The sequence below is a fragment of the Homalodisca vitripennis genome, chromosome 2 (genome assembly GCF_021130785.1).
Source record: "Homalodisca vitripennis isolate AUS2020 chromosome 2, UT_GWSS_2.1, whole genome shotgun sequence".
NCBI classification, from domain to species: Eukaryota; Metazoa; Arthropoda; class Insecta; order Hemiptera; family Cicadellidae; genus Homalodisca; species Homalodisca vitripennis.
Window position 1 is genome coordinate 146,305,064 of NC_060208.1, and position 15,535 is coordinate 146,320,598.

Consider the following 15,535-nt stretch of genomic DNA (forward strand, 5'->3'; position numbering starts at 1 on the left):
ATGTATTTTCTAAAGGACATTAAGTAATAAAATGGAACTTTGGGAAGAAAGTTTACTGTTGCACTGTAGCTTGACATCCAGAGCACAAATGTTCAGCGTGGCGAAGGCAAATAAACTTTCGGCAGTACTTGCAACTATACTTAGTTTTGCTGTCGCTTTTACACAAATAACACCTTTTTCTAGTTCCTGGTGGGAAATCGTCTGCTTTTTCGACTTGAGCTGAAGTCCCAGCAACCTCTTGCCGTCTTTGACGAATCTCAGTAGGGAGATTTTTCTGCAGAGATCTTCGTTGAAGATGTTCAGATGATAGAGCCAGTGCGAGTTCCTTTAAATAAAATTCTTCGAATAGTTTTGTCTTGATTGTTATTAGCAATGTATGTTATTTGAGAATTCACTCCAGCTACATTCAACAGAGAAAAGAGTATTACCATTGGCCATCTTCTTATATTTCGAGCAACATCATAGGTTGCACACAACTCATCTAGAGTATCTACTCCACCTTTGGTTGAGTTATAAAAAGTAACTATATCTGTAACTATTGGCGTCACCTGTTGTCACATCAATTGCATCATCATGATGCATACTCGTAGCTAAGAGTACATTTTTTTTCTTTTTTTTTAGGTAAATAGGAAACAATCCCCAACACTCTACAGGTGTTTTTGCATTCTTAGCGTAGGGTTTTACACCTGGTAGATGAATAACTATATTTGATTGCCTGGTCCTTACCGATCCTGCTGGAGGGCAGTGAATCCTCCACCGTGTTGTTCTGTCTTTTACGATGTAGCAGGGAAACCTTGGTTGTATCTGTTCACATGTTGATGATCTTCTTCCATGTCCTCTTCACTATACTCCCCTTCTTGCTCAGTGTCTGTTTGTTCCATGAACTCCTCAACAATGTCCTCCTCATCATTATTTGAGTTGTTAATAACTACATCTTCAACAGAGCTAGCGAAGCTTTCGTTCAGAATTTGTCTAATACGTTCTTGTTCATCAGCCATTTTAAAATTAAATCTCAAATAAAACTAATATAATATTAACAAAATAGTTTCTTTTATTTAGACAAAAAAATCAATGCTTTTATCTTTATGAAACAAAAAATAAAGTTTTTATAAAAATTCAACCAATTACAAATTGTGTTACACGAGTAGGGGCGCCAAGTCTGACAGACCCGAACTGCAATTTTCTAGAAATAGGTAAGTGACTTCAATCCAACCACATGCGGGCGTTGACTAGTGACTAGGGTTAGACAGCTACACAGAACTTGGGCTTTGAAGGTCTCTTCTACCAACCTCAAATAAAAAAATATATCTTAGTCGGGTCTGTGAGACTAGGTGCCCCGACTCCCGGGTTAAGTCTAAGGAATCAGCAAAACAAAAATTGTATAAAAGTCTAAAACTCATGTTTATTATTAACAGTTAGAAAAATCATTAAAATAATACAGACTGTAATTTATAAATGAACATTGAAAAAGTAACAAATAGCTTACCTAACTTATTTCACTAAATTACACGTTCTCAAACTGTAATCCATTATTTTCTAAACACATTTCTACTCCAGAAATGAAGCTATCTACAGCTCATAACACCTCTTGGCCACTGATAAAATTTACAGCATTCCAGATTCGCTGCATCATATCTTCGACTGTTGTCGGTCGCATAATGTACCCCAAATCTTTCAACCTACCTCATAGGTCCAGACATGTATCAAATGTTCATCAGGCCTTCTAGGAAGCCAGAATACCCTGTGATCTACATGGAGAAGGAAGACCTCGTACAAAATTCAATAAAGATGTTGTAGAAGAAGTCGAGGTTAATCCATATGTCTCAGTAAGGACCATCGCTGTCTGGACGGGGTAGCAAGATCAACAGCCAACACGATATTGCATAGGCAACAAGTACCATCCATATCATGTGCAACGTGTGCAGACATTACTACATTGTGATTATGCAGCAAGAGAATATTTCTGTCGAAGAATGTTAGAAAAACAGAGAAGAACCAAGGTTCGAAAATAAAATCTTATGGTCAGATGAAGTACATTTAAGAGAGATGGTTTTGTAAACATACAAAATCTACACAATGGATATCCAGCTCATTACGCATGGGAGGTGTGTGACTTCTTGAATGTGACCTACCCGGGCAGGTGGATCAGCTGACAATGTCCCATTCTGTAACCTCACAGGTCCCCTGACTAAAATCCAGGACTGGATTTTTACTACTGGGGTTATCTAAAAGAGAAAGTTAGCTGAACCCGTACATAATATTGATGAATTCCGGCAAAGTATTCACCTTGCTGCTCACGAAGCAATGCTTTCGGAAGTGCGTGAAGAGTCAAACGATTCTTTTTAACAGGATGCTACATCTTTATATGAACTGGTGGATGACAGTTTGAACATTTGTTATAAACTTAATGTTTGTTATAATTGTTGTAATGTTAGTTTTAGGCCTGATAGAAACGTCTTTGACCCCAACATTACCTCATAACATTTTGAAAAACAATTGTAAGTGTTGATTTTACAATAAAATGTGCAAAAACTATTATTTATAAAGTGCAAATAGTATTATTATAACATTTTTAAATCCCCACATCAAGAAAATACTTTTAAATAAACAAATATGTCCGTGTAGTGACAGATTTTTCTAGAAAACACAAATTATTAAATCAGAAGATTGATTAACTTAAATATCTTAAAATCAAAATTACTTTTAGTTCAATAATGTAATGGTTATGGCATTCACCTGTTTTTCAGTAGAACCAGATTTCATGACATGGCTTCAGTTTAAAGATAAAATGATAACAAAAGTCCTAGTTTTGTAGCAGGAGTGCGTGAGATATACATCTAAAGTGACTGTTTTTGTGGTTTCAAAAAAGTGTCAATATCTTGAAAACTAAGTGATTTTTACTAGGTTCATGTTTTGTTATTTGGGTAACTTATTGGCTGACCTATCACCCCTTTTAATATTACCGTTGACTTTTGGGACACTCTGAATGTATGTATATATATATATATATATATATATATATATATATACATACATACAACTAGTTAAAAATCTGTATGTACTTACTAAATAAAATGAAAAATTTTAACATTCCACACTAAACCATTACTTGTAAAAGCACTGGTATTCCTGTAATTCCATACTGTAACTCAGTGATTAATGACATAAAATTGTAGTTTTGGTACTAATTGGAGAACTACCTATTTTGTTTTTTTTTATATATTGTTTAATAATACTTGAACCTTAAAACTGATTTCCACTAATAAGGGCCAAGCAATACCTGCACAAGATTGTCTATGGCACCATAATTCTTCAATGTTACTGCTTCACAAAGCATGGAATTACAAGAGAGCAGGGTACTGCCCACAACTGCTTTGGAAACATCCATCCTGGTTAATTTGCTTACAGCTGCCAAGGTTGATAGAATGGACTTGGACATAAATAGACAGAATGAATTATTGACTGTCATATATGTCTCCACTATAGACAAATCTGTTCTTTAGTGTAGTATTACTTGCACGTTTAAGTTATTTTAAAAACATTAACATTTCAGTTTTATTAGTTTACTGATTGTTGTTCTTTCATTTCATGGTATAAATTAAAAGTTAATTGTAAAGTAAGAATTTGTATTTTATATACAATAAATAAAGTTGAATTTGAAATTACACAAACAAGAGTATTATTTGGTGTGTAATATAATCTTGTATATCCTAACAATTATTTAAGAAGGTTTATTACTTTAATAAATCCTATTTTGTACTCCCTTACTTAACAATATTTATTATTTGCCTAAAAAATACATTATATTATCTAATATGAAACACACACTTAACTAAACATTCTATTTGAGATAATGAAAACAGTTTTTGTAGTCATTTCCAGAATATCTAATTCATTTTCAATCTCAGTGAAAGAGGCATATCCCAATGTATTTTTAATAAAATACAATATGTATCAGCGACTATACAGAAACAATTCAGCTACTACTTCTATATTATATAAGATCCACAATAAGCATCAAGAAACTAGCCTACATATCAATTCAAATAGGAATGCTTTTAATTTAGATTTGAATTTCACTTTTGCTGATTATGCCTTATTTTAGGAGGAAGCCTATTAAAGAACATAAAGCCTTACATTCAAATTTTAGTATGTGAGAATCTGTTACTGAATCACCATAGTACCTAGTTATGTTGTAACGACTGTCCCTTGTAGAATTTAACTTTGACTGTGAATTTAACTCCTGTTATAGTGGTTATTTTATTTCATAAACTGTTTATAAATACTGTCAAACAATAATTTTCAATGCTTCAAAATATTCTTTAAAATGTTGACTATGTCAGACCCTTAAAGCACACAATCATAGTGACAGTACTAGGTCTCATTTAGTATAGAGCTACAGTAATAGTATTAAATACATTTATTACAGCTAGACGATTGTACAGTAGTTTAACACATTGATTGTGGCAAATGCCTTATGGCACACGATCATAGTGAGAGTACTGTGTGGAACTTATATGGAAAGGCCGAAAAAGCAGTGACTACTATGGCTTACCAGAAATAGCTTAAGATAACGAAGCAAAGTATCTCGGCATTATAATAGATGACAAGCTATCTTGGAATCCACACATTGACGATCTCTATAGTAAGCTTAACTCCAGTATTTATGCTCTTAAAAGAATAAAAAGATCTTGTAACCAAGATACTACCAGGACAGCATATTTCTCTCTAGTTGAGTCCCACCTGAGGTATGGATTATTAGCATAGGGCAACTCTTTAGTAAGAAACAGGGACCATGTTCTAATTCTACAAAAAAAGGCTATTCGAATATTAGCAGAAATGACTCCTCACGAGTCATGCCGTCAGGTCTTTGAAGAACTTGGAATCCTGACAGTGGTCTCACTTTATATTTGTGAGGCTACCTGCTACACAATAGCTCAGGAGCCTGACCACATAGGTAACAATCATAATTATAACACTAGAAACGCATATGACTATGCCCTGCCAACACACCACCTCACCCTGTTTGAAAAGAAACTTATCTATATGGGGAGAAAACTTTTCAACCAACTCCCAGAAGATCTCAAGAGACGTAGAGAAGACAAGAACTTCCAAGACATCGCTCAAGACCTGGCTGCTACAGAAATCGTTTTACACCCTAGAAGAATTTTTCAATGCCTGACTATTTATGAAATGTCCATATCTTTAATAACGATGCCATTACTGTACTCAATGTTCATGTAAATAAAGAATTTTGGTTGATTGATTGATTGTGTCTCACTCAGTATAGAACTCACTGCAGTGATTGTGTTAACTACATGTATTATAGCTGGATTGTTGTTGTACTGTACTGTAGCACGTTGACTGCAGCAGAAGCCTTATGGCATACAATCATAGTGGTAGTACTAGTTCCACACAATATAGAGCTGCAACGATGGTAGTAAATACATTTATTACAACTAAAAGCTGCAGTATAATAAGCGGCCACCACCACAAATGGATGATGATTATCAAATGATATGGAATCATCGATATTCATGATCATCCAAAAGTTTGAAAGCAAAATGTCAGGCCAAATAATGTAACAGATATTTCAAAGAATAATATGGTTTGGCTAGTTTTCAATCTTGGAAATTAATATATATATATATATATATATATATATATATATATATATATATATACAGTATATATAATTAAAAAATTAAAATACAATATATAATTACAACAAAACAATTACATATACTAACCCTATTTATTTTCAAGGCAAATCGTGAATGATTGTGAAACAAGAAGACATGTATGGCAGATGACTTACAGCACACCATAATGGTGAGAATACTAGGGTCTCACTCAGTATAGAACTGTAGAGATTGTGTTAACTACATGTATTATAGCTGGATTGTTGTACAGTAGTTTAGCACGTTGACTGCGGCAGACGTCTTACAGCAAACAACCATAGTGGCAGTACTAGTCTCACTCAGTATAGAGCTGCAGTGTTAAATACATTTATTACTGCCATACAGAATGTACAGTACTTTAACACGTTGACAGCAGCAAATGTTTTATGGCACACAATCATAGTGAGAATACTAGTTCTCACTCAGTATAGAGGTGCAGTGATGGTGATAAATACATTTATCACAACTAGACAGATTGTATAGTACTTTAGCACGTTGTTTGCAGCAGACACCTTATGGCACACAATCATAGTCAGAGTACTAGGTCTCACTCAGTAGGCTATAGAACTGCAGTAATGATTTTTGATCTTTTTATTATTGAATGGCTCTTGTCGGTCCTGTTTTTTAATTATGTACTTTTAATGTTTATTTTTAGTTTTTTTCACTTAAGTTTTAAGCTTTTTAATTCAGTTTATGACTTTATATTCCAGTTTATGCCTTACGGTGCACCAATCACAGTAAGATTAGTAGGTCTCACTCAATATAGAGCTGCAGTGATGGTGTTTACGTTAAGTCTACTCTGTTTATTTTTGCAATAGACAGCGCTTCTATGAACAAACTTGATAAAAAGGGTACCTGGATCAGGTATAAGTTTCAAAAATTTCAACAAAGACTAAAGAAGAGGGCCCAAAGTTTACTGTATTGAAAGACCCCAGGAAGAAGAAGGAGGTGAAACAGAAGCCAAGATCTTATTCATAAGAAGCTGGTGCTGAAAGGATGGAAATGGTAGATTTTCCCCAGGTAAATCTGAGCAAGGCAGGTCTAAGCCAGGATAAGGCCATAAGGAAAGGACTGATAGTAAAGGGATTAACAGTCTCTGCAAAGGGAAAAGGGATGAAACAGCTCCAAAACTAAGTAAGAAAGACGACAGGAGTAGACCACATGGAGAAGGTGAGAAAAAGGCATCAAAATAATGGTACATCTGATAATGATAAATCTCCATAAAACTGCAACTGTAATTGGTAAGGAGGTTTATCTCAACCGATCTGGATATTGCCCTAAATACAGGAACCTTAGGTTCAAAAAGAATTTTCAGAGGCCTAACAAATCAGATAACTTAATAATTGATCTTAGTATAAGATCAAACCATTGAAAACCCAAGAGCATGTTTAAACACTTTTTGAAATGAAATTTAAAATATCTCTAGTTTGAGAGGTGAAGTTAGGACTAAAGAGTCCTCTCTTCCACTTAACCTCTAAAACGGAAATTTTTTGTTGGTTTGATGAAGTGTTGAGCAAACAAATACTTATTAAATGTTATTGGATGTAGCACAACACGCAACCTCTCACATTTTCATAATTTTTGTGCAATATGTAGTTTGGGACAGTCCAAAAATTGTTTCTGAAAATGAAAGTATACTATTATTTAAGAAATGTTTAAACACGACTTTAGATTGATTTAGGTAATGTAGCTAAGGTAAACATTCCAATCCTCTTTATAGTCTTTACAACTGATTTTCTGAAACTGTGGTGTGGTGGCTGCAGTTACCTCTATAGTAAGCAGCCACCACCACAATTGAATCAGGATACCAAATTATCAATTAGAAATAGTTACTTTTAAAAACAGGTAAACGCGGCCTACACATGTTATTCAATTGCAATTATCGAATGGTTCGACTGTTTTTATCCAAAGGAATAATTCAATATTACAATTTATTCAACTTAGCATATGATTTCGACTTGTTAGTTATAGTAATTTTAATGTAAACAATAAATAGCAAGAAGTAACTAATATTTCTAAACTTTGAAAATAGCGATGAATATGAGGAAAATGTGTGAGATATTTCTTACAAGTTGACTGTTTAAAGTGGCTTCAACATATGAATTTGGCTCCTGGTAACCCATTGGTTGAATTCTTTCCCCCATTTCAAAAAAGCGGTTACTCGTTAATATCAAACTGGATAGGTTGTATTATTGTAAGGTTTATTCGATATCTAAGTCTAGGGTATAGTTGGTTTTGTTGTTTTGTAATGTTATTGTTAAACTTATGTTTTTAAAATTGTAATGTACGAGATTCTTCTTGCTACAGTTATTTATAACGCTTCTTGTATATGATTTTTACATATCGAAGTTGGATAGTATATAAAATTGTTCCATAATAGCAATTGAATAACGAGTGTAGGCCGCTTATTAAAGTCTCCTCACTTAAACTATGAAATACAAAAACACTCTTAATGATAGCTATTTACAATTTTAATTGTTAACAGCTCTTTTTAACGTATTGAATAACAATATTGTTCCAAATCCATTCAAATTAACCCTTAAATGAGCGTGCGGGGGCCTCAACGACCCCACGAGTAGATATATTGCTCTATTTTTCGAAGTAGGTTGGCTAGACTGCTGTGACGCTAGATACCTTCCGGGTAGACGATGAGTAATCGCGTCCTACAGTCAGTTTGGCTGTGACCGTCGCAGGTGAATCGTACAGTCCATTCCAAACAAACATTACACGTTTGGGTCGTCTAGACCCCCGCGCGTGCACTCACGTTACCTACTGGTGTTGCAATTACCGGGTCATTTTTACCCCCACGCGTGTACTTGTGTTATTTGATATGTGCATTGAAAGTGAATATTTTTATATGTGATACAGAAGGAGAATTTGTATGTATATACATTGCTAACGGATTTTGAATATGGATTGTGTCTAAATATTCTGTTTTTGTGTTGACAATATTTATTTATTCCGAGAATGAGTTCTGAAGATTTCCAAGTGGCTAGAATTAGAAAATTTTTACTTGAAACCAAAGAAGATGGGGACATATTTGAGGATGAGAATGCTCAGTCGGATCATGACGAAACTGATCATGTGAGTGAGTCGGACTACAACACTGATACTGAAGCTGATAACACAGATGAAGATCCATACTTTGACCCACAGACCGAGAGAAGAGATGAAGATAGTGATTTTGACTCCGATATTGAACTGATGAGTGATAATAAAGAACTATCTGTACCAACAGCCAACGAATATCCTGAAAATATGGACTTAAACGAAGTTGAAAATGTTATTGAAAATCATATGACTGTAGACAGTCATAGAAGAAGTTATACAGGGATCTGGAAGTATAGTGCAAGAATTTATTGGAAAGGATAGAGAAACTGTATGGAAAAAAGACCCAATTGTTGGCAGCTACTGCTCGCACTCGACCTGCAAATATAATAAGACGTTTGCCTGGCCCAAAAAATGCAGGTAAGCATGCAAAAACTCTTTTGGAATGCTACAGTCTATTTATAGATGATGAAATACTTGATATAATAGTAACGTGTACTAATATCTACATTGAAAGAAAAGGACAGAGTTTCTCTAGGTCCAGAGATGTAAAAAGTACTGACAAACATGAAATGAATGCATTTATAGGTCTTGTACTATTGGCAGGAGTTATGAGATCTAATCACCAAAATCTTTCTGAACTGTGGGAAAGGGATGGATTTGGAATCAAAATGTTTTATTGCACAATGAGTTTGAAGCGGTTCCACTTTTTATTGCAATCTATTAGATTTGATAATAAAAATGATCGACCACCTAGACTTGCTTTAGACAAACTAGCTGCATTCAGGGTTGTATTTGATAAGTTTAACCGAAAATGTGCTGAAAATTACATTCCTTGTGCTTTCATTACTATAGATGAGCAATTGGTAGCCTTCAGAGGAAAATGTGGCTTCAAACAATTTATGAAAAGTAAACCAGCAAAGTATGGTATTAAAATATTCACAGCAACAGATTCCAAAATGTTTTATGTACACAAGATGGAGATTTACCCTGGTACCCAACCACAGAACAGCCCATTTGAACAGTCAAGTAGACCTAAGGATGTTGTTTTACGCCTTATAAGCAATCTTGAAAATTCCGGCAGGAACATCACAGCAGACAACTGGTTCTCAAGTGTACCATTGGTGAGGGAACTCCTAGAAAGAGGCATTACTTACGTAGGAACACTACGCAAGAACAAAGGAGAACTACCACCAGAACTTCTTTCTAAGAAACGAATTGCCCATTCGAGTATCTTTGCTTTTCGTGATGACATGACTGTAGTTTCATATGTGCACCAAAAGAAACCGCTGTGTTGTTCTCGTATCATCAATGCATTTTGATGCTGCTATCGACCCTGACACACTAGACAAGTCTAAACCAGACATAATTACTTTCTACAACTCTACCAAGTCTGGGGTTAGATGAAAAATGTGGTACTTATTCCACTTCTAGGAGATGCCAAAGGTGGCCCCTTGTTTTATTTTTACCGCTTGCTTGACATCGCAGGCATCAATGGGCAAGTTATTTTCTTGAGCAACTGTCAAGAAGAAAAATAGAATGGAAAGAAGGAAGTTTCTGAGGGAAGTCGGCTTAGAGATGATAAAGCCTCATGTAGCGAAAAGGGCAACTATTTCTTCGCTTCCAAAGATGCTGCGATCATCGATCCTCAAGGTTGCTAATGTGCAAGAGATTCCTCATCGAGAATCAGCAGTCAATCGGCCAGCGGGTTCGAGAGTAAGATGTGTTGTTTGCCCCTACACAAAGGACACCAAAACAACACAAAAATGTTGTAAGTGCCAACGACCTATGTGTTTATCGCACATGGAGACCTTCTGTAATCTCTGCCAAAACATGAATAACGGTGCAATTACTGATTCAGACTAAGTTTCTGTAGGACACATTTTTCACATGTTTAATTATGAAGTATATTTCTCATATAATTCGAGTTTTCTATATTGCACATCTTCTGTCATCTGAGGTGTGTTCAATATTCAATAAATAATTTTTTCTTTATCAGTGATTATTTTCTGATCCCCATTTACTAGTCCTACTTTTATCTCCCCAAAACAAAGTCTTTGTAAGTTCAACAAACACTACCGGTATATAGTATTTATACCTATATAATACTTTAAAAACAAAGATTAGCCTACTTATTTTACAAAATAAAAATAAATAAAAAACTGAATTGTATTTTTATTTTTATTATTAAATTTTACTACAAGATCGTGGAATTACAGTTTAACATTTTATTTAAATAGAATAATTCAGTATGTATATAGTTATTCTTATAATAATAATTTTATATCATAGTGTAGTATAGCATATATATATATATATATATATATATGGTGATTTACGCAATAAAAGTTTTTTTTCTTAAAACTATGATTTAATACTTTTAACGTAAAAATGAATAAAAAATATAAAAATCATAATAACTATAGTTATCTTTAATTAAATAGGTATTAGACATACGCAATAATGTAAGTAACTATAGTTAATAACACAAAGAAGGTAAGAATGCATTCATATTTATTATTTTCCTAATGGGGGTCTAGAAGACCCCACGCGAGCACTCGCGTAACTTTAGGAGGCGCACTCACTTAAGGGTTAAAATCATTTGTATTGCAAATGAGAAATAGTCACAAGTAAAATGGTGATGTTATTTTTGACACAAGCTGTCAGACCTGTTTATTCTCCAAAACAATAAAAAGCAAATGATTGTTACACTGTTTTGTTTGTTACATTGTATAAATAACATAGCCTAGACAGTATTAAATTCATAATTAAATTAATACTTTTAGAAATAAAAATAAGCTATTAAACTATGTTGTTATCTGAAATAGCTATAACATAATTTGGTTCAAAACTTTGGTTTCAGTAGTTTAGATAATCAACATTGATGATTTTGGGGGTGGTGGTGGTGGTGACAGCTTATTATATTGCAGCCAGTCCAGCTTATAAAAGAAATCTGACAAGTTTATTAATAGGGGTAGGGTACGGATAAGCGGACCCGGTTTTTTATATCAAAATTGGCAAACGATATTATTTAATCATAACCATCGATATAACCAATCGATTACTGATTAATTATTTTGAACAATTAACTTAATCTGTATAAACAGCAGTAAAAACTTTCAAATAACAAATGCCGGTATTTGGTACAGCGGGCATGCCGGTCAAACGGCATTTGGTACAGCGGGCTTATTACAATGTCAGGGACTTTGTCTAGTGCTCTGGTCAGACTAGCTTATATTGAGCTTTATGTTAAGACTAGCCACCTGTATAAGCTTTAGTTTATTTTATTTTAGCATTAAAACTTTAGTGCTATTTTAATTAATCTGACGTTTTATATTTAATTTAATTAGGCTATTCTGAAAATCACCTAATGTAATTAACTATTACATATTAAGTTATTGTTGACACTATTTTGCAGTGTTATTATTCTGCCTGTCAATAAAGAATTTCTGAATATTTTATTTTATTTATTTATTTATTTTCCAACGGCAGCAGCCAATTTACAAATACAAGCATAGATAGTAGTAATAATATATGTAATCGTATTATTATTATATATATACAATTACGTGTATATATATATAAATATAATATATATAATAATATATATATATATATATATATATATAATAGTATACATATAATTGTATAATATATAATAATAATACGATTACATATATTATTCAGAAATTCTTTATTGACATATATATATATATAAAACAATAATAATAATTATACACACAGGTAATAATATATAATTAGAAGTGTATAATTATAAACAATTCAATAATTATGACATAAACCATATGAATTGTGACTCATAATAATTTATGAGTTTTCATTCGGGTTTGTTTAGTATTTATGTCATTTCTTAATTATTTATAAGTTTTCCTACATAGCCTACTCATGTTTTAATTTAAAACATACAATTGTTATTTAGGACTATACATACTTTTATATCAATTGATAGTGTAGGATTCGAGATGCGAATATTAGGTATTGATGATTATATTCTTCGATATAAAAAAAAAACCAGGTCCGCTTATCGTACCCTACTCATTAATAGGCCTAGGCCTATTATGAACTGTAAATCATAGCATTTAGAACCTAACCTTACTTAGAACTACCTTATTTACTACCTTATTTAGAACATAATCATTCAAAATATATGTAGCCTAGGCTTCAAGTAAAGAACATTTTTTACACATTTTTACATAAAAAGTCTGCAAATCACCAAAAAATTGCATGTAACAAAGAAAAACCTATTGCCGGTTAGAGGGTTAGGTTAATGTATACAATATCCTACCTTTCATACCACTGCAGTAAACAATGTTGGTGGAAGAGATGTCCACAAGATGTAGCACATACAACTTCTGAGTCTACTCCTACAAATAAGTCACTACATATAACGCAATTAATATGCATCGTATGGGAAATGTGTTACACGTTTCCTTCAAACATGAATTTAACTATACATTTTAACTGAAAGTAAACATAATTTTAGACATTTAGATCAAATGTGTTTATGTTTGATCTAAAACATATGACGAGCTCGGTCCTAAAAACTTCTATATGGTTTCCATGGAATAACAAAAGAGAAGTTAGCATTTGAATTACGGCTATGGTATAAAGTCCATAACGATCATAACCTCTTCTACTTCAACATCTACTACAACGGGCAAGGCGCAAAGGAATACTGAAACAAAACTCGTGTGTGCGCATGCGCCAATTTTACTCTATAAAAAGGCTAACTCCTTATCAACTTCGTCCAGTTGAATATTATTCTTGTGCAGTACGGATCTACCCCGCCTACAAAAAGGTAAGTACACTATTTTTGAAATGTCATAGAATAGAGAAAGCAATTTGTGGTCTTATTTGTCATTTGCTTTAAGTATTTAACATTTTCCACTTTGACAATATTTATGTTCACAAACCTCTGAAAACTTCTCAGGTGCAATCAGAACAAAATGTTATATGAGAACAGGACATGCGTAGCGGTGATTTGTATAAAAAATTTATTTTTTGTGCCTTATATAAATCTAGATTTGCTTGAGGTTTAGTGTTGTTAATATTAAATGTTATTTCCTAATATCTGTTTTACTTATTTTATTTAAGAATAAAATAATATTTTGTCAACTTATAGAAAAATATTAAACAAAAAGGGAAGTTGCCAATCTTACTAGAATACCAAACTTATTCACCTGTTTATAATTAAGAATCTTTATGCGTTAAAGTCGATACGTATCACGATACTGATATTTGAGTGCCGTGGCGTATTGAGTTGGATGGTCGGCGAAATCTAAAAATTAAATTACTATTTAGTTTCAACGTTGACTATGGACTGTTTTTGCCGAGAAGATGACGGATTGAGAACACAAGAATAAATCTAAGTTCCGTATTTTTATTGTTTGATTCAGTTTTGTAATAACTGAGTAACAATTGTTTTTCGTTGCTATCTGTTTAAAAACATTATTATATAGTTTTAATTTAAAACATTGAATTGGTTCTTTGCTTCCAATAAATTTACTTTAGTTCGTTTTGGTCACTAAGTCACAATAATATGCAAACTAGTTATTATATTTGGCGTAGTTGTACCTTCTTTGTTCTGGTAGTGGTGAGTAATAATATAATGTAGACTAATTGCGATTTTGCTAGCCATTGCGGACGTTGCTTGTAGCTTTAGAAAAAAAAACCACTGTAGATTCCTCAAGCACTGGCCAGCCCATATATCTTACAGAAGACACTGAAACTAGTAATGGAAGAATCGAATACAGTGTATTAAAAAAACGCCCTTGTATTCGAATATGTACTCCAACCACTTCTATTCGAATACTTTATCTGCTCTGATAATTTCTAACAGACAAGTCTAGACTTATCTTACTTCGTAATCTATTGTTTCTTGGGTATTTGGAATTGCCTATGCCAAAAAGGTGGCATACACCAGTATCAAAGCATTTTTTTCATGCTTTGAAAATATACATTTATATAATTATTATAAAATAGACAAAAACATTACTTATTACGTTATATTGTTAATCATTGATTCTAAATACAGTCTCTTCAAATACACGTCAAAAGAAATCTATCCTAATGACCTAATGAAGAATTGCAAAAAGGTTATCTACACCAACTGTCTCTAGATTTAAAAATACAAGTTTACTGTTTCTAAGGAGCATTCCTTCGTATTTAATATTGTTTAATGTTTGGCGGACGTTTGTTAAATAAGGTAGGAACTATATAATTAAATGTTTGTGTAAAAATTAAATTTTGTTAGGTCCCTAAAATGAAATGCGTTCCTTAGTCCAGATCGCTACATACGTACGTTTGACAACAAATATCCACTCTGCAAGGAGAATACCTTTAAAACTTTACACACATAAATACACCTTACATGCAATATATTTAAAGCAACAAAACGTGTGATTGATCTCTTGAACTCTTCTCTTATACCAATCTAATATATCACTTTTTAATAATTTCCACACGTTTTATAGTTTCCGTCCTAAGAGACAATTGTATATTCTAGCCTCCTATTTACTGAAGCAAAATAAAGATTTCGCATAGTCTAGAGAGGGCATATGTCTAGTAATTAATTGACAAAATAGTCTAATTTCTGACAAGATCTTTCATTTTGAGAATGCGACCCTTCCAACTACATTCGCTGTCCAAATATACACTCAGATATTTACTTCTCTAATTCCATTCATATAAACATTCGTTTTTTCTTTACAGTTTACAAATGTATTCATTAATTGAATATTAGTATAATTATACACAAGTTTAAAAATTTGTAATTATTTCAAAGT

The 15,535-nt window shown here is 32.9% G+C and overlaps 2 protein-coding genes across 2 annotated transcripts in view; one reads left to right on the forward strand and one right to left on the reverse strand.

The window, feature by feature from the left end:
* Window positions 1-13,521, reverse strand: part of LOC124354855 (E3 ubiquitin-protein ligase TRAIP) — a 45,187-nt gene extending 31,666 nt beyond the window's left edge. The window contains exon 1 of the mRNA XM_046805614.1: window positions 13,036-13,521. Coding sequence (XP_046661570.1) covers window positions 13,036-13,154 — 119 coding nt within the window. The 5' untranslated portion in view covers window positions 13,155-13,521. The remainder of the gene's footprint in view (window positions 1-13,035) is intronic.
* The window catches only part of LOC124354854, a 40,098-nt gene continuing 38,068 nt past the window's right edge, over window positions 13,506-15,535 (forward strand). The window contains exon 1 of the mRNA XM_046805613.1: window positions 13,506-13,548. The gene's annotated coding sequence lies outside the window, so the exon portion shown is untranslated. The remainder of the gene's footprint in view (window positions 13,549-15,535) is intronic.